Source organism: Crocodylus siamensis, chromosome 2 (assembly GCF_052110815.1).
Source record: "Crocodylus siamensis isolate JL-2025a chromosome 2, ASM5211081v1, whole genome shotgun sequence".
Taxonomy (NCBI): domain Eukaryota; kingdom Metazoa; phylum Chordata; order Crocodylia; family Crocodylidae; genus Crocodylus; species Crocodylus siamensis.
Window position 1 is genome coordinate 183,522,119 of NC_143396.1, and position 18,944 is coordinate 183,541,062.

Consider the following 18,944-nt stretch of genomic DNA (forward strand, 5'->3'; position numbering starts at 1 on the left):
GCACCAAAATGTCCATGGGGCTCTACCTTTCACATGCCTTTCACTGTTTTAAGATCCCCCTGTCATTGATGAATCTGTGCTGGAGCTGTTGGCTGCACACCCTGTGACTGTGAAGGCTGGGCATACGGCAAACATCAAAATTCCCTTCAAGGCAAAACCAATGCCAAAGGTCAGCTGGTTCAAAGATGGTATTGAGGTGACAGAGGAACAGAAGATTGTGATGGAAAAGACAAGCAACTATGCTTTGCTCACAATAAACAACTGTGTGAGAGAAGACAGTGGAAACATTATGCTGAAGTTGAAAAGTGACTGTGGCTCAGCTGTTGCCAATCTGTTCCTCAATGTTCTTGGTAGGTCCTGAACTCATCATTTTACAGTGATTCAATGGCAGGCCAACTTTGCAGCCTTGTAGGAAGTCTGTTCTGTGACTCAGGGGCCTGAGTGCTGAACTACCAGCTGAAAGGTTACGAGCCCAAGGCTGGGTGTGGGCCTCTGAACTTCAGCCAGAAAGTGCAGCCCTTTTGGGCTTGAGAACATTGCTAGCCAAAGCCTTGGCTGGGATAGTCTAGTTGGGGATGGCCCTGCTTTGAGCAGGAGGTTGGACTAGATGACCCCCTAAGGTTCCTTCCAACACTGATTTTCTATTTATTATTCTATGAAATGTATTCCAAGACCACAGTGTGCCCAGGCCTTACTTAGAAATCCATTCACTGGGGAAGACTCATCATCAAATCAGCTAGTGGAAACCAGTGTAGCCTCAGTGAAGTCAATGGAGCTGTGCTAATTTTCACCATGTGAGGATATGGCCTTCCAATTTATAATGACTTTCCACATTGCTTTGATTGTCTTTCAATGCTGCAGACAAACCAAAACCACCTCAGGGAAAAGTGGAACTTTTGGAGCGGACGGGTAAGTGCATCAAAATGAAGTGGAAAGCGCCCAAAGATAATGGAGGAAAGCAGGTGACACATTTTATCATTGAGAGGAAGATGGTTGGTAAAAGGTCCTGGATTAAAGTTGGTGAAGTAGAGAGCAAACACACCACATTTGCCACCGATAAGGTAGAAGAAGGCCGAGCCTATCAGTTCAGAATCTTTGCCGTCAATTCGGAGGGTATGAGTGAACCACTGGAGACGGAAGAAGTCTTTGCTGGAGAACCTATTGGTAAGCACCTGAATACCTTGAAGCAGCTATTTTAAAGGTGGATTTACTTTTGCACATTCCCTTACCCCTTCAAAAGAATATTTTCCTTTTTTTAAAACACTTTCTGTACTTCAGGGTTGCAAATCCAAGCTGAAAATGGGTAGATACTTTGTTAACTGTGACCCTTGCTAGGGCAAACAACATGATTTGAACCAAAGACTAAATCCATTGACTGTACACAGTAGCAGACTCCCTTTTCTTAGCCTCTTGTTCTGAGTTGCTTTTAATCAAATGAGGCTTTGCAGTGGAACAATAGGTGAAACTCTAATTCTGATTCTTCTTGCTGAAATTATCTCTGTCTATTTAGAGCCTCCTGGACTGTCAACTCAACCTCAGGTTACAGATGTGACTAAGGAAGCTATCACCATCACTTGGAACCCTCCAGCCACAGATGGTGGCTCCCCAGTACAAGGGTACATTGTAGAAAGAAGGAAGAAAGGCAGCAATCTTTGGGTCCCAGTCACCAAAGATCCTGTCAAAGGTCAGACAACTATTGTTCTATACTATATATTGGAAGAATGAGAGCTGGGGAGGACATGAAATGCGAAGCAAGAATTGTGATCAGACAAGTAAAGGGGGTGATATTAGCACATCATTTATGAAGCCCAAACACAGCTGCCTGAAATCTGGGGCCCAAATCTGTATTTAAGTATGTACAGAGAATTAACCCAATTTTCACATATCCTGAGCTTTAGCACTATTGGAGGTTTGGATACTCAGCAAATCTGAAAATCATATCTTTGTATGTTTTATTTAGGTGCCTGTATAGGGACTCAAAAGCCTAATTTTAGGCATCTTTGTTTTAAAAGTTTCCTTTGACTAATGCCACTCCTTCCCTCTGGTTTTGATTTAAGTAAGTAACTGAGTTTACTGAATGTATAGAACAGCAATCACTTTCAAAATATTCGTGGCATGCCAGCCACATGTGACTCACAGCTTGGGAAACACATGGAAGCATTTGTGCTACCAATAACTAGGGACCTACCAAATTCATGAGCCCGGGCAGCTGATTATGTGGCTGTAACACAGCTGGGGCCCCCAATTTCATGGCTGGGGCTGCCATTCTGAAGGTGAAGCAAAGGCCCCCCTTACCCCCTCCCCCACGCACACGCACACACACACCTCTGGTTGGCTGAGGGGCTCTGCAAGTCCCACCCCTCCCAGGCATTGGTTGAAAGTCCTAGCTAGAGCTGCCTGGCTTGTTAATTCAATAATTATCACCCTCTTCAAGGGGTGGAGAGTGATAATTACTGAGCAAACAAACAGTTTAAGTGTGGCAATTAAACAGTTCCTGTACCCAACTGAAGAGTAAAGCTTGGGCTGTCATCCCACCCTGCCCCTGCTCCCCCATCAGGAGGAAGGGTTGCTGGCTTTTTGAACATAGCCGGTTACCCATGATTTGTCACCGGGAACCAGCTATTTCACAAGAGACTGCCAATTACACAATTTCTGTGAAATCCATGAAATGGTGCATTTGGTAGGCCCCTACCAATAACATATGTTTAACAAGTCCTTTGGTTTTCATCATCTTATATTTTCATCACTCTCTCATGGATTCTTTTTTCTGTCCAAAATATTGGACTTCCTTAAGAAATAAATGGCATTTGATCAAATTGGCCAATAGTACCTTTCAAAATTAATCAGTGTAAAGGGTGAAGTTAATTTTAAGGAAAATTAATCCTTAATTCCAGAGACTTTGATCAAACTACATGGAAGATCAGTCTGAAAAGTTACTGAAGGTCAGGTTCTGATAGCCTCACTCAGGCTGCTTACTCACTACTCTATGAGCTGTCCTACTACGTTCAGTTGGACCGTTCATAGAAAAAATCCTATACAACGGGGGTATCATAGGCAAGTAGGCCTGCAAGGGATCCTACAAGGTCATCTACTCCAGACCCCTGCTCAAGACAGGATCAGCCCTGACTAAACTATCCCAGCCTAACTATCCCAGTCTGCCTAGACTCTTGAAAGTTTCCAAGCATGGAAAATCCATAACTTTCCTAGGTAGCCTGTTCCAATACCTAATCATTCTCATAGTCAGAAAGTTCCTTCTAATCTCCAGCCTAAATTTCCCCCGCTGCAACTTGAGGCCATTGCTCCCTACAGCCACAGAGAAAACCTACCTCCATCTTCTCTATAATCACCCTTCAGGAAGAATGTTATCAAATCCCCCTTCAGTCTTCTTTTATCCAAGCTAAATGACCCTAGTTATTTCAGCCTTCCTCCATAGGTCTTGCCTTCTAGGCCCCTAATCATTTTTGTTGCTCTGTGATGGACTCTTTCCAAATTGTCCACATCTTTCTTGAAGTGTGGGGCCCAAACCTGGACACTACTCCAGGTGAGGCCTCACCAATGCTGAATAGAGGGAAGAATCACTTCCTTTGATTTGCAGGTGACACTTTTGTTAATATGACCCAGGAGGCTGTTGGCTTTTTTGCAGCAAGAGCACACTGTTGACTCATAGCCAGCTTATGACCCATCATAACCCCATGGACCTTCTCTGCAGTACTGCTGTCAAACCAGTCATTCCCCAGTCTGTATTTGTACCTGCAGTTATTTTATACCAAATGCAGAATTTTGCACTTGTCCTTGTTGAATCTCATCTGTTTGAATAAGGACATATATGGAGGCACTACATCCTAAGCCTGAAATAAGTAACAAATGCTATAGTTGAAAAAATATGTTTTTTCCCATGTTAGATACTTAGGTTAGTAAGGTGGGAGTGCTTGACTTTAGGAAGGCTAATTTCAGTATACTTAGGAGTCTAATCAACGATGAACTGCAGGAGATGAGTATTGGCGAGATGGGAGTCCAGGAAGGGTGGCCGCTCTTAAAGGAAGCGATCCTTCGGGCACAGAGGGAGATTATCCCAGTATGAGGGAAAAGGGGGAAAGGAGCCAAAAAATGTCCTTGGCTAAACGGAGAAATCCAGGGGAGCCTAAGGGCAAAAAAGAAAGCATATAGGCGGTGGAAGCAGAGGGAAGCTACCAAGGAGGAGTATACCTACTTGGCCTGCACGTGCAGGGAGGCAGTTAGAAAGGCCAAAGCAGCTACAAAGCTGAGGCTGGCAATACAAATTAAAGACAACAAAAAGTCATTTTTGAGGTATGTAGGGAGTAAAAGGAAGGTGCAGAACAGCATAGGACCCCTACTGAACAAGGAGGAGCAATTAGTGACAGAGAAGGGGGACAAGATTGAGCTATTCAATGAGTTTTTTGCCTCAGTGCTCCTAAGCAAGATAAGTCTCCTAATGGGATCTTAGATGGGCATCAGCGGGACACCAGCCTACCAACTGTTGATGCTGACTTAGTGCGGAGGCACTTGGATGGACTGGATGTGTTCAAGTCAGCAGGCCCGGATGAGCTGCATCCGAGGGTACTGAAGGAATTGGCCGGTGTCATAGCAGAGCCACTGGCACGGCTGTTTGAGCACTTGTGGTGCTCAGGTCAGGTCCTGGAGGACTGGAAAAGGGCCAATGTGGTCCCTATTTTCAAGAGGGGAATGCAGGAGGATCCGAGTAATTATAGGCCAGTCAGTCTCACCTCCGTCCTTGGAAAGGTCTTTGAAAATATTATGAAAGATCATATTTGTGGGAGTCCAGTGGGAAAAATAATGCAGCAGGGAAACCAGCATGGATTCGTAGTAGGTAGATCACGCCTGACCAATCTGGTTTCATTTCATGATAGGGTCACAAAATGCTAAGACGCAGGAGTAGAGGTGGATGTCATTTTCTTGGACTTTAGCAAGGCCTTTGATATGGTATCTCATCCTATCTCATAAATAAATTAAGAGGCTGTGACATAGATGTTTATGTGGTCCAGTGCGTGGCAAATTGGCTTACCCATCACGCACAGAGAGTGGTAGTAGACGGGTCGGTATTGACCTGGAAGGATGTGGGTAGTGGGGTCCCGCAGGGTTCAGACCTTGGACCTGTACTCTTCAATATCTTCATTGGTGACTTGGATATAGGTGTGAAGTGCACTCTGTCCAAGTCTGTGGACAATACTAAGTTGCGGGGTGAAGTGCATACGCCAGAGGGTAGGGAACGATTGCGGGCAGACCTGGACAGGTTAGAAAAGTGGGCAGTACACAACAGGATGCATATTACAACAAGGACAAATGCAGAGTGCTGCACCTAGGGTGCAAAAATATCCAGCACACCTACTGGCTGGGAAGTGACCCTCTCAGCAGCACAGAAGCGGAAAGGGATCTCGGAGTCATAGTAGACTCCAAGATGAACATGAGTCATCAGCGTCACAAAATCATCAGCAAAGCTAACTGCACTTTATCGTGCATCAGCAGATGCACGACAAATAGATCCAAGGAGGTGATATTTCCCCTCTATGCAGCATTGGTCAGACTGCAGTTGGAGTACTGCGTCCAGTTTTGGGTGCCGTACTTCAAGAAGGATGTTGATAAACTTGAGAGGGTCCAGAGGAGGGCCACTCGTATGGTTAGGGACTTACAGGACAAGCCCTATGAGAAGAGACTGAGGGACCTGGACCTCTTCAGTCTCGGCAAGAGAAGGCCGAGAGGTGATCCTGTGGCCGTCTACAAACTCATTAGGGGGATGCAGCAAGGGGTCGGAGATGCTCCATTCACCTGGGCGCCTCTTGGAGTAACAAGGAACAATGGTCACAAACTGACAGACAGCAGATTTAGGCTGGATATCAGGAAAACTTCTTCACAGTAAGCGTGGCCAGAATTTGGGATGGGCTTCCAAGGGAGGTGGTGCTCTCCCCTACCTTGGGGGTCTTTAAGAGAAGGCTGGATAGGCATCTAGCTGGGATCATCTGACCTCAGCACTCTTTCCTGCCCAGGCAGGGTTTCGGACTCGATGATCTGTTGAGGTCCCTTCCGACCCTACCATCTATGAATCTATGACTATATGCAGTCCCTTTTTTCTGTGCCATGGGGTGCTCTTTGACATAACGTGCTCCCACTTTGCAAGCTGAGTGCATGACTAGATAGAGGAAAGCCACATGCATGCCTAATGTTCTTTAAAAAGTGTCTTTTTGAAGTGACATTTTTTCATGCTTACTCCCAACCCACAGGTAATTTTTTTAACATCACTTGGGAATTCTTATGTGGATGGAGGACAACTTTTTCTAAAAGGATTAAACTGAAAACTTGTAATATCTGCCTCTTTAGATACCAAATTCAAAGTGGATGGTTTGCTAGAAGACACAGAATATGAGTTCCGTGTTACAGCAGTGAACCGTGCAGGGCCAGGACAACCAAGCATGCCCTCAAGCTCTGTCATTGCAAAGGACCCCATCAGTATGTTTCCTGTTTCATTTAATCACTAGTTCTCCTAAAAATGTTTCCAGTGACAAGACTTACTTTATTGGCAGACAGCACGTACAGATCAACATACTGTCGTACTTAGTTGCTTGCTGTACTTGAGAGGCTTTCATTCACTTCTCCCAGAGGCCATAATTCAATCATTTCATAACATCATAAATCATTTCTGTTTATTGGACTTCAGTGTACCATGAATCCCCACTGGTGTATTTAATAAAAGAAGGGTAAGCCTCTGCAGAATGTGGATAAAGCGATTTATTAATTTTCCCAAAGCTTTGTTTTTCAAGACTGCTTTTTAATTGGAGAGATTGTGGGCCTAATCCTGCCCATTGAAATTAAAGCGAAGTTCTTAGTGATTTCAGTGAGAGCAAAAATGGGCCTATATTCTAGAAAGATGAGTTAATAGATGAGCGTTGTAATGTTTCCATACATAATCAAAATCATTTTTAAACTCAAGTCCTGCCCAGAAGTGACATATGAATAGTGGGAGTCTGTGTGATTATTGTGGGCATAAGTCTCCAGAGCTGTAAGCAGTTTGGAAAAACATTTTTGAAACTAACAGAGTAACTGTAGTGTAGAGGAGAGGAGCCAAGCCTTAGATCACTTCATCGGAGTATGTTCATGTACCTCAGATGCAGCAGCCTGTGATAGTGTTTGTTTGTTCAGCATTAACTGAAAACCCAGGCCCTAGATTGTGCACCTAGGAAAAGTGATGGCTGAAATCATTAATTGCATATGAAAGCCTGGATGTGGGGTTGGTGCTGGGATAAGTGTGAGCATCTTTGTTATATGTACAATAGCAGGTTTATCACCATTGGTTTGTTGCTGTTACAGAACCTCCGGGATTGGTGAAGGGGCTCCACGTTATTGACTCCTGCAACTCCAGCATTTCCTTGGCATGGGAGGAACCAGATCAAGGGGACTTGCCTTCAGGATACATACTCGAGATGCGAGCTGAAGACACCAAGGAATGGACAAAATGCACAAAAATCCCAATTTCTGGCACCGTCTACACCGTGGGAGGCCTGCAGGAGAGGCAAAAATATTTCTTCCGCATCCGAGCAGTAAATGAAGGTGGAGTGGGAGAACCAGTGGAGCTAGAAGAAGGAGTTTTTGCTATGCCTCCTCCAGGTAACAGCTGAGCAGTCTTTCAAGCTGCACATCAACTTCATTTGTGATTCAGTTCATTTGTTTTAATAGCCACAGCCTTACACAGCATCACTGTTGATACTGGCAATCAAGAAAGGTAATAAAGCTTTGTGAGCTTTGATTAATGACACGATAAACATTGGAACAAAATGCATGTTGCCCTTCCCATCCATGTGACTGGGCTGTGACATCAACAACAGCTCACGTGAAATATGTTTTTGCAACTGATTTTGTCTTTATTTTGGTGACCTTAGCAAGGGGGACCCATTAGGGAATCTGATTTTGCCGACAGGAAATCAGATACATGAGGTAGAGTCTAGTATCTAGTCCCTTCAGATAAAACATGAAAAGGAATTCAGCTTCTTTCCTGAGAAATGAAATACTTTACAGATGCTCCTTCTGTTCTGCATAGTGGTACAAGTCTTAAATTTTGGTAAAGTTCACTTGGAGTCTGCATGGATATTGGCCAGGGACACTAGGTAACAAAAACTCTTTTTTGAGTTTTGGAGTTAAAGTGAAAGACATTCTCTACATTTCCTGCCAGAGCTGTATCTCCTCTACTGCAAATTTCCATTTATAGCCCCATTGACTGCAGCTTCCCTTTTACTGTTAGCCAGTCTTATCAACTATGTGACTGCAAAGGCAGTTCCTGGAAAATTCCACCCATTCTGCCACCGATGCTATCAGCACTGACTCCCGTTTGCTCTTGGGCTAGATGCATTAGCAGTGTACTGAGCTGCAGCAGGCAAGCTGTCATATTTGAAGTGCCCATTTATTATAGAGACAACAGTGCTGAGATGTAGATTACTGCTTTTTCAGCTGGGGAGCTAAGAGTGAAAGGCCTGCTGCAAATGAACAATCAAGGAGCAGAGTGATAAACAGACAACACAGAAGTAATTGTTTTGTCAAGGAGAATGCTCCAGAGTAGCTCATCATGTCTTGAGAAAAATAGCAGAGATATTATAGCAGAGGGGATACCCTGAGTATCCCCTAGCCAGCTTATTATAATAGGTAGAAGCTCAAACCTTTATTATCTTGGACTCCTGGGTAGCAAGTTTGCTAATTAGCACATTCAAACAGCTTCTCTCTGGAATGATCACAGAGGACACAGCACTAGTCTGAGCCGCCTTAAGTGGCAGAAAAGAGCAACAAGGCTGGATACAAGAATCATGAGTCATACCATACCGCAGTGATTCCTATGAGGAATGAGAACATTCAAGGAGCTCAGAACACAATATCTAATTGAATAATTGCACAAATCTATATGGCCAACTCATTCCTCCAGAGGTGCCCTGAAATAGTGCTAGTAATTTCACCTCCAAGCACAGAGACACCAAAACATACCACCCAACCTGTTGCAGGAGATGTTAAGAGGCATGCTGCAATAGAAAACCCATGAGGTTTCATAGGAAATAGACCTGACACAGTGGTGATAGAGGGAGGAAGTCAGCAATTATTTTTCAATCAGTTGAAAAAGCAGTCATGACTTTTTTGCTCTCACTCAGCTCTCCCATGCTAATAGTTTTCTGTCTCACTCCATCTTTCTCCATCAAACTTAGTTCGAAAGGCTATAACTGGCCCTCACAGCAGAGACCTTGAATGCTTACTAGTTAGTATTCCTCACCAGACACCAACAAGCAGGGGGCTGTTATAAGGTCAAGCAACCATGGCCCCCAGAGCAGTAACCTGGTATTAACTGTACCATTAACTTCAAGGGGAGCCTCTGTCTAAGTATTGCCCAATATAATTAAGGGTTGCATAGCCTATCCTTGAGAGAACAAATCTGCTGTAACACTTATTTACCAGTCATTGGCTTCCATTCGATTAAAAAAGGAAAGCAGCTTTTAAATGTTATTGCTTTCTTGTGTTCCAATACAGTGAAAAGGCACCCTGCCTTAAACATGGTGTGGTAAAGGGCAACTGCTAATTTACCTGAGCTTCTAAAAGAAAATAGACAATCTCATGTCATGTGTGCATTTATCCTTCTTTCTCCAATGAACCCATCCTTGCAGCAAGTTGGCACTAGCTATACATAATTAACAGTATCTTTATTTGCGCCTGCAAAATGCTAGGACCTGTCTTCCTGTTCCTATTTTGTGCTGCAACTGGTGATTTAACTACTTAACTATGGCTTGTTGAAACTAAGTTCAAGGTCTGATTTTCTTTTGTCTCATCATGATCTTCCAGTGTGTGAAACAAAGAGGCTAACTGGAGAAAATGGTTTCACTCCAGTATATGGTCCCCAGGTTTTTAATTATCCTCTCTCTCTTTTTCTCTCCACCCCCGCACCCTTTCCCCACTCCCTTTGTTTATTGCTGCTTTTTTATTACTTTTTTATTTTCTTGCTTTTTTTTTAATTCTAGCCCCTCCCAAGTTTGATCTAAGTGCCAGGCTGAAGAATCACATGGTGGTTCGTGCTGGAACAGCCCTCTGCATTCCTGCCTTCTTCTCTGTGAGTGTCCTTCATTCCTACTCTTCCCCCAAGGAGAATCTTGCATTTAAAATTTCCTTTGGAGTTAGGTTTCTTTATCATACATGTCTCATTTTATTCCTTCCACCAAGGTAGGACCTGCTCCTGGAAACTTTCTGTGCATGGAACTTCCACTGAAGTGGAAGAGCACTCACCCAGGAACAACACTTGAGTTCAGTTACCTTCTCAGCCTGGAAGGATTCGAACCCACATTTCCCATTTCCCAGGAGAGTGCCCATTCACCAGGTTATAGGCTGTTATGGTTGGGGGCATTCTCCATGCCTTTAGCAGAAGTTGCACACCTAGGAGAGAGGGGGATCCCTGGTCCTTTTTCCCAGGATTGCTCCTGTATTTTATCCACTGCCTGTTCACATAAAACACATGAACAAACACTCCTTTAGTGAATTTAGTCCTACATATCCGATATTTCCTCCAGTTCCGCCACAGAGAGGCAAGTGGCTCCTTAACCTCATCTCTCCAAGGTGCACCTGAGCAATGACCTGCTACAGAGCAAAACCAGTAGCAGGGATAATCTGCTCCTCTAGGGCCCTTTTGGACACATTACATATATCATGCAATTGACTTAGTTAATCATACAATAAATTCAGACCAGCCACAGATGCAAAGGAATTATCACACCATAAAAATCACACCATAAAGATGACTATCCAGCTATAAAAAGAGCCAGCTAGCTACAAAGTTAGTGCTAGAAAATGAGCAACAACCCTGTAGCTGGTTTCTATCCAGCTTTAAACCAAACGTGTAAGCAGGGCCCTAAGGGCCAAATTCTTCCATTTGCCCTTCTCATGTGAGGAGTTGCACTGACCTCAGCAAGACTGAAAAGTGCCTTGGAGACATAAAGTTTTGTGTAAATGCTATTTTTAGAGCCAGATTTTGCAACCTCCTGCAAATTGGTGAAATTGCCAAGACCGCTCATGCGAATATATGCACATCAGCAGGAGGAAGTGTTGTGCAACCTAGCTTTTCACACCGCTTGCCTTGCAGATTTTGGCATAGTGCGAACGTTATCCCTCCTCAGAAAAAAGCACAGTTAATTATGAGGAAAAACCCACCACTCACAGCTTCCATTTGTGGATGGAGGGTCTAAACTCACCACAGCTCTCTGAATCCCATAATCTGTTCTGCAAAAATCCATGTAAGAGAACTTCACTTTATGTCCCTATTAAAGGATCTTGGTAACAAAGGTGCATGTGATGGAGCTTTCCCTTATACCAGGGTTTCCCAAACTTTTAATACATGGGGCACATTTTTTTCTGGATTAAAATTGGCAGCAAACTTCACTCACTGGTCTGTGACCTGGATCCAATCCGTGGGCCCATCCTGAGTGCCCCCAGCCCAGCCAGTGCCAAATCCCCTTCTGCAATGGCACGGGGTCAGCCAGCAGGGGCACATCCAGCCCAGCTGGAGTCCCACTCAAGTCATTTTTCACAACACATTTTCACTGCTCTTGTAGCACACCCTTTGGGAATCCTGGCCTTACGGCATTTAGACATGGCCTCTGGGAGTACAGAGGAGGGGTGGGGGATGCTTTAATTACTGCAGTTCTGAGAGTCACGTTAGTTAAAGTGTCCAGTGTCATGTGTATCAGCATCTCCATGCTGAAAAATGGTGGCAAGGTGCTTTGAACTAAAGCTCATTAAATGAGCTTCAGTTTAAAGTGCCTTGCCACCATTTTGCTGATACAGGTGACACAGAAATCTGTTGGAGTATGGTAATTATCACGTTCCAGCAGATTCAATCAGCGTGTAAGAGTAGCCTCCCTGCATTGCACAAGAGCCCTTAGAATCTTGCATTGGGTCAGGAAAGGTTTTTTCCAACTCAGTAATCGCACAGGATCTAACTGATGGCTGATAGAGAATCCAGCCTTTCCAATTTGTTCCAATGGGTAATTTCCTGTGGCTTCAAGGTTTTCAATTTTATGGCAGCTGTCAAGAGTTGTTAGTGCTAAGCCCTGAGAGGTACAGCATGGTTTGTCATAGCTGGGAGTTCATTCAAGGTATGCATAACTGTATATAGCTCCTTGGGACCAATGGATGTGAGCACTCCCTGGATGCGCAACACATGCCATTAAGGCAGTTTACACCAGAGTTTATCACGGTGCCTTAATGGCATGTGTAGATGCTCAAACTGCTGCAGTCCAGGGCGCACAGCAGATGCTGCATCCAGGACTGCAGCAGTTTGAGCCAGGATGGAGTAGCCTTAGGCTGGCAGGGGGCCCAGGGGGTGAGTCCTGGGCTCCAGGAAGCAGCGTCAGACAGCAGAGGGGATGGCTGGGGCACAAAAGTGCCCCAGCATGTGAAGCTCTATGACTAGACACCAGGCAGAGTTCTGGCCTCCTGCTACCTGGGCTGACCAGGCACAGTGTATACCCAGGTCAGCATTTACACGTGTATTTAGGCACAGTTACTTTCTCCACCGTAACAAAGGACTGTCCCCAACGGTACCATCTTACAGCAGTGGAAATTAGTGTTCTGCAGTCTAATAGTATCACACAAGTATACTGTGATGCTTTCCACTGCAGCAACTTAGTCTAATGCTCAGTTAAGCACTAGGGCTGTGCGAAATTTCTCCAAGTGTTTCATTTCAAAGCTGTTTTGATGCGTTTTGAGCTTGAAACAGTGAAATGAAAATGAAACAAAATCCTTTGAAACAGCTTTGAAATGAAACAAGGGCACTCAAAACATTTCAAAAGTTTCTAAACGTTTCGAGTTTCAAAGCCAGGCTTGGCTTCAGTGCTGGTCCCAGCAGCAGCCTCCTGTCATCCTGCACAGCTCCGGGGTGCGCGCCCCCTGGGAAGATTCTGGCATGGCCCCCAGTTCTCACAGGGGGTGCCAACCCCTGGACCTGCACACCAGATGACAGCATAATGTTGCTGCCAGCTGGGGCCAGCAGCAGCACCAATCTTCATGGCACTGGGAGCAGGCTGTGCCCAGTGCCAGTCCCAGCCAGCAGCCTCTTGTGATCCAGCAGGCAGATCAGGGGCCCCCTGCACCCCCAGGAGGAGTCTGTCAGAGCCCTGCAGCCCTCTCGGGGGTGCAGGCCCCTGAGCTGCCTGCCGGATGACAGGAGGCTGCCCCTGCCACCTGGGACCGAAGCTGGTTGCAGCCCACACCCGGGAAGATTGGTGCTGCTCTCCATCCCAGGTAACAGGAGCAGCCTCCTATGATCTGGCAGGCAGATTGGGGAGGCCCCGCACCTATGGGAGGAGTCCGGCAGAGCCCTGCAGCCCTCCCAGGGGTGCAGGGGTGCTCCAATCTTCCTGCCAGGTGATAGGAGGCTGCTCCTGCTACCTGGGACAGGCGGCAGCACCAATCTTCCCAGCGCTAGGTGCAGGCTGTGCCTAGCGCTAGTCCCAGGTGGCAGAAGCAGCCTCCTGTTATCTGGCAGGGAGATTGAGGGCCCCCCGCACCCCCAGGAGGAGTCCAGCAGAGCCCTGCAGACTTCCCGGGGGTACAGGTCCCCAGTGTTCTCCTGCTCCCTGGGGCGGTCAGCAGCACCAATCTTCCTGGAGCTGGGTGTGGGCTGAGCCCAGCGCCGGTCCCCAGTAACAGCAGCAACCTGCTGTCATTTGGTAAGCAGATGGGGGCCACACCCCTGGGAGGAGTCCGGCACAGCCCTGCAGCCATTCCAGGGGTATGGGTCCCCTGATCTGCCTGCCAGATGCCAGGAGGCTGCTGCTGCCGGCAAGTGACAGTTTTGCTTGTTAGCACCTTGAGGTGCAGTTTTCCAGAAACCTCTGCACCAATTTCCTTGAAACTTTGCAGGCCTCATGCCCTCAGAAGGGGCTACCATCCCTGCATGTTTCATCCAAATCAGGCTAGAAATGACAAAGTTCTAGGCAGTTTTGTGCTTCCCTATTATAGCCTATGGGCAAAACCGCAAAACAGTTTTGATGAAACGAAACGGAGCAGTGCTTTTGAAACAAAACTCGAAACGAAACACTGTTCCATCAAAACAGAAATCAAAGCAGAATGGTGCTGTTTTGCACAGCCCTATTAAGCACACGTTTTGAGCACACCCCCTTTGAATGTTCTCAGTTGCAGCTGGAATCAATAGGAGCTAAAGTTGAGCCTCGCTGGAAACTCTTAGTTCCTTGCAAGATGAGTCCTACTCCCAGACTATTCAGCATCAGCATGGACTTCAATGACAGTTGAAGGTGCATTGAGCCTTATTGGATCAGGCTCTGAATAAGAGCAGCAGGGTTTGGTCCTTTGCATGTTTTATCCCAGCTTAAATGCCGTCCACCAGGCGTGTCAAGCACAGCTTCTAGGCCACATCTGGCCCACAGAACCATTCCATGCTGTCTGCCAGGCTCCTGGTGGGCCAGAAGACTTGGGTGCCTCTGGATATGGCCATTGTTGGCAGGGGGGTGAGCATGGGCTGTGCTGACACAGCCAGTTGCCCCACTGCCTCTGGCCCCACTGCTGTGGCCACTGCAGCTGTTGGCTCTGTGGACCTAGCCTGGGGAACAAGATGAGTTTAACACCCCTGTCTTATATCAAGAAACTATAGTTATCGCCTGGGGGAAATTTCTTGGCTCTCTCAGGCAAAAGCAGAGGTATTATTACTATGGCACCAGCCCTTCTTCAGATTTCTAAGAGTTCAGAGAGGGTTAAACAGAGCTAAACTTTAACCTCTATTTAGATTTGGTAGAGAACATTGTAGCTACAATAATGTGATAATGCTAGGAAAACAGTCCTTTTTTTAAAAACTTTGCTTAAATCTTTGCTTAAATCTTAAAACCAAGGCCAGATCCTCAGCTGAAGTAAATCACTATAGCTTAATTTGGATGCCATCCCACCAGGTTACACCAAATGGGGTCCTAGCCTAATACTGGTAGCAGATACTTTTGGCTTGGCATTTCTCCTATAGAAATTCACTGGGAGTATTCCCCTTAGAGTATCATTGTTGATATCAGGATGATCAGATCAAAGATGCTTTTGCTACGTATAGGCCAGATTGTCATTGCTTTCTCCTCCCCCAAACCCCCAAGTGAAGAAGACTGATTGAGTACTTAAGACTACTGTTGTATTTTCCCATTTGTCTTGTGCAGGGTTCCCCCCCACCAACCGTGACCTGGCTAAAAGATGGAGTCCCCACTAAAGGGCGAGAAAGCATCACCAAGAGCAAGCATCACTCCCAGTTCCTCATTCACAGCACCAAGCGTTTTGATTCTGGTCTGTACCAGATTCTCCTCAAGAATGACTATGGCGAAGCTCATTATGACATTCATGTGCAAGTGGCAGGTACAGTATTGTACAAACAGGACAGATTAGCAGGGGGCCTATACAACCAGCAAGGTGGATGTCATTCAGTTTGTACATCAGTTCCAGAGTTTGGAAGCTTGGTCTTTCCATGTAATAAAATGCTTTGTTTGGAAAAAAACCTACCACAATATCATGTTTTAATAATAGAATGATAAGGTGTAATCTGCACACAAAGGGAGACATGGCTCATCAGTATGACTGTTCTTCCCCACCTCTTATTATTGTGACTCTATAGTCTCTACTGCATTGCAGGTTAGATAGAGCTCAGGGCCTGAACCAACTAGCTACTAAGGGGCTTTATTCACCTTGTACCCCAAAGAAGAGAGAAGGTGAGATCTCTGCCATGGCACATATCTTCACACTTTACTTCTGTTTGCTTACCTCACTTGTTCCTCTAGAGCCAAGCAAGAGTAGCGTCATCTTGTCAGGGTACTCTGCTGAGAATTAGGGACTTTTTAATGTTTTCTATGCTCGATGACTCTTCCTCAAGAGAAATAAATTTACTTGAAACCAGTGTGAATAATTCTAGCATAGGGAAACATACATAGAATGAAATGGTCTGCCATGGATTCTGAGTACCTAGGTGTGGAAAGGTCCATAGACATTCGTCTTAGGAACACAAGCATGTGCCTACAGTGAGAGCACTTGATGCTATGTTCTTGTCACACTTCATCAGCTAATCAGGCCTGGGCATGGTCGTACTTGGAACAGGGTTCCTCTGAGAAATATATAGAGATTCCAAAAAGTGATATTGGTGAATAAGACAATACCCTTCTCTATGAGAATAATGTGAAGAACTTTCTAACTAAGAATGTTATAACTGGAACGTATTATCTAGAGAGGTTGTGAAGAACTTTCTAACTTTCTAATATTTCTGTCATTTGAAGTTTTGATGTACAGATCAGACAAATATTTGTGGTAGAATGGTTTAAACAGGTATGATCTTGCTTTGAGAAGACGGTTGAACTAGATGACCTCCTGGTGTCTTTTCTGGCCCATTCTTCTATGATTCCAAGTGCCGTTCCATAATTTCCTAGGCACACAACAGTGTTCACAAATAATTTATAAGACAGCTTCTGAATGGAAAAGGGAGTGCTCCAAGGGAAGAAAAAAATCAAGGAGTCTGCCCAACTAAGACAATCAAATACCTCAATATGTTTCTTGTTTGTTAGATTCCCCCCGGCCACCGACTAATCTACAGCTCGTCGAGGAAGTTCCAAACACCGTGACCCTCAAATGGGATCATACCCCAGATGTGATGGATGATGGACACGCTCATTATGTCATCCTGAAACGTGATGCTAGTACTGCCACTTGGTTCACTGCAGCTGAGAAGGTCTACAGCAATAAGTATACTGTCACTGGCCTGCTTCCAGGGAGGAAATATTTCTTCCGAGTTATTGCTCGCAATGACATTGGTGACAGTGACCCATTGGATTCCAAAGATGCCTGGCACATCACTAAGGACAAAGGTAAGCATTATAATGTATGCATGCACTGGAAGGGGTGGGGGAGAAAAGGATGCTCTTGTAGATACAGCACTGGACTGAAACCCAGAGATTTAAGTTTGATTCTCAGCCTTGCCACACTAATGACTTGCCTATGTAATCTTGGACAAGTCACTTAGGGCCTGCTCTTGTTCTACCTATTAGACTTGACTTCAGTTGGAGAAATGAAAGAACTAGGTTCTCTGTACTTTATAGTCCCAGTTAAGGGTCATCTTTTCTTCTCCCTCAAAAGAGCAATAAGAATTGCTCTTGAATTATACACAAAGTCAACCTACAATCAGGTCTCCAACAATCATGACTTTTGTACAGGTTTCCCTCACTTTATACTGTTCATGCGTTCCTGGAAAACAGCGCATAACTTGAATTTGCATAAAGGGAACACACTTTACAATGTAACAAATAGGGATATGTTCCAAGGCCTCGACTGTGCTGACCCCTCAACTGTACTGACATGGCACTGTGCCGCTCCCAGGGCAGCTGCAGCTCCAGCAGCACAGGCACTAGCTGCCCTGAGCAGTGGCCGTGGGCACTGCTGTGGGGTGGCTTCATGGCTCACAGCTCCTGGGGCACCGTGCTGACAGGGCCAGACTGGGCTGGGCTGCAGGGGCCAATGCTGCAGCCTGGCCCAGGCGCCACCACCCAGCTCAGGCCCCCAAATAATTTTTTCTTCCTTCACCTATGGCTTCACTCCCACAATGCACCGCACAAAGCAGCTGACTGCAGGCTTCCACCACACCAGTCACATGAGTGAATTTACCTCACATATAACTAATTTTTAATATGTGTCATCGCATAGAAGCGAATTTGCACACACAGAACCTGCATAAAGCGAGGGAAATCTGTACTTGTAGTATTTTTGTGAATGCAATAGAAGTTTTTTCAGCATGGCTTTTATTTTAGTATTTTTAGTGCACTTAACTCTTTGGGACCTTTCCTTGATTACCTACTTCTGTATGGGATTTTGCAAGGTCAAGATCTCTATCTGTACTTATCAACTTAATTAGCAAGGAGGGGGAAGAGGGAGCTGTTTTTCCTAAAATGGAACCTGAAAATGTGGTGTCAATTCACAAGCAGAGTCAACTGTAATGAATAATACAGTAACTTCCCAATGCCCATCCTTCATGTGGGATAGGGTGAAGCTGCAGCAAGGAAGCTCTGTTCCCTACCTCTTATTGAAAATGGCATGCTGTCTCGCACTTGTACTGAGTGGGAGAAGGACTTGCTGTAACCTCACATCCTAAGGATAATGAGAAAAGCTGAGGGCAGAATTTTTCCCTAAGCTATTTAATTTTAACCAGCTGAAGCACCTTCCAGCAGTGGAATCATTATGGCAAATCTGAAAAAAGCTTGTAAGTAACAGCTGAAAACACAGCCTATTGCAGCAGTGGACACTGGAACTTGCTATACAGCTCTCCCTGACTCCTTACAACAGGCTGGCAGAGAAGTAGTATGCCTTCCCCAAGTTTACTTCAGCTTATGCTCATGTATAATTTACTATCATTTGCATTTCTAAAGCAAGCTATGATCCAGAGAATCCAAACCACTTTACAAGTCAATTGCCTTAACTAGAACAAGCTTCACAATACCTGCCAGATGCCAGGGGGGGTATGGCAAGAGATAGATCACTCTATGGGCCTTGTTACACCTTGCACTTTGAGCTGCACAGATGTTGATTGCTATTAGTGCTAGCTTGTGTTTGAAGCAGTCACACATTCAGGATAGCAGGGGCCTGGAGGACTGAAAGGTAAAAATCCCCCCTCCTATTATGGGCTTCCTCCCCTTCTTCCTGGGGCTCCCCCAATTTCTCCCACCCCTGACTTCCTTCCTGCCCCTCAGCGTCCCCCTCCTGCCTCTCCCTGCCACCAGGGCACTATTACTTATGGCTGCTTGCACTGTCTGTCTCAGGGGAGCAGGCAGGGACAGATTAACCTGTCTGCCCAGCCACTGCTGCTGAGCTGCTGCTCTTCTGACCCAGAAAGCAGCAGCAGCACCTGGGCAGGCAGGGTAATCCTTCTCTGCCTG

At 45.6% G+C, this 18,944-nt stretch overlaps 1 protein-coding gene across 1 annotated transcript in view; it reads left to right on the plus strand.

Moving 5' to 3' along the window:
- Positions 1-18,944, plus strand: part of IGSF22 (immunoglobulin superfamily member 22) — a 48,631-nt gene that overhangs the window by 24,599 nt on the left and 5,088 nt on the right. The window contains exons 14-21 of the mRNA XM_090032538.1: positions 54-350; positions 862-1,164; positions 1,511-1,684; positions 6,355-6,483; positions 7,342-7,638; positions 10,020-10,108; positions 15,201-15,393; positions 16,587-16,886. Of these exons, the coding sequence (XP_089888664.1) occupies positions 54-350; positions 862-1,164; positions 1,511-1,684; positions 6,355-6,483; positions 7,342-7,638; positions 10,020-10,108; positions 15,201-15,393; positions 16,587-16,886 (1,782 nt within the window). The remainder of the gene's footprint in view (positions 1-53; positions 351-861; positions 1,165-1,510; positions 1,685-6,354; positions 6,484-7,341; positions 7,639-10,019; positions 10,109-15,200; positions 15,394-16,586; positions 16,887-18,944) is intronic.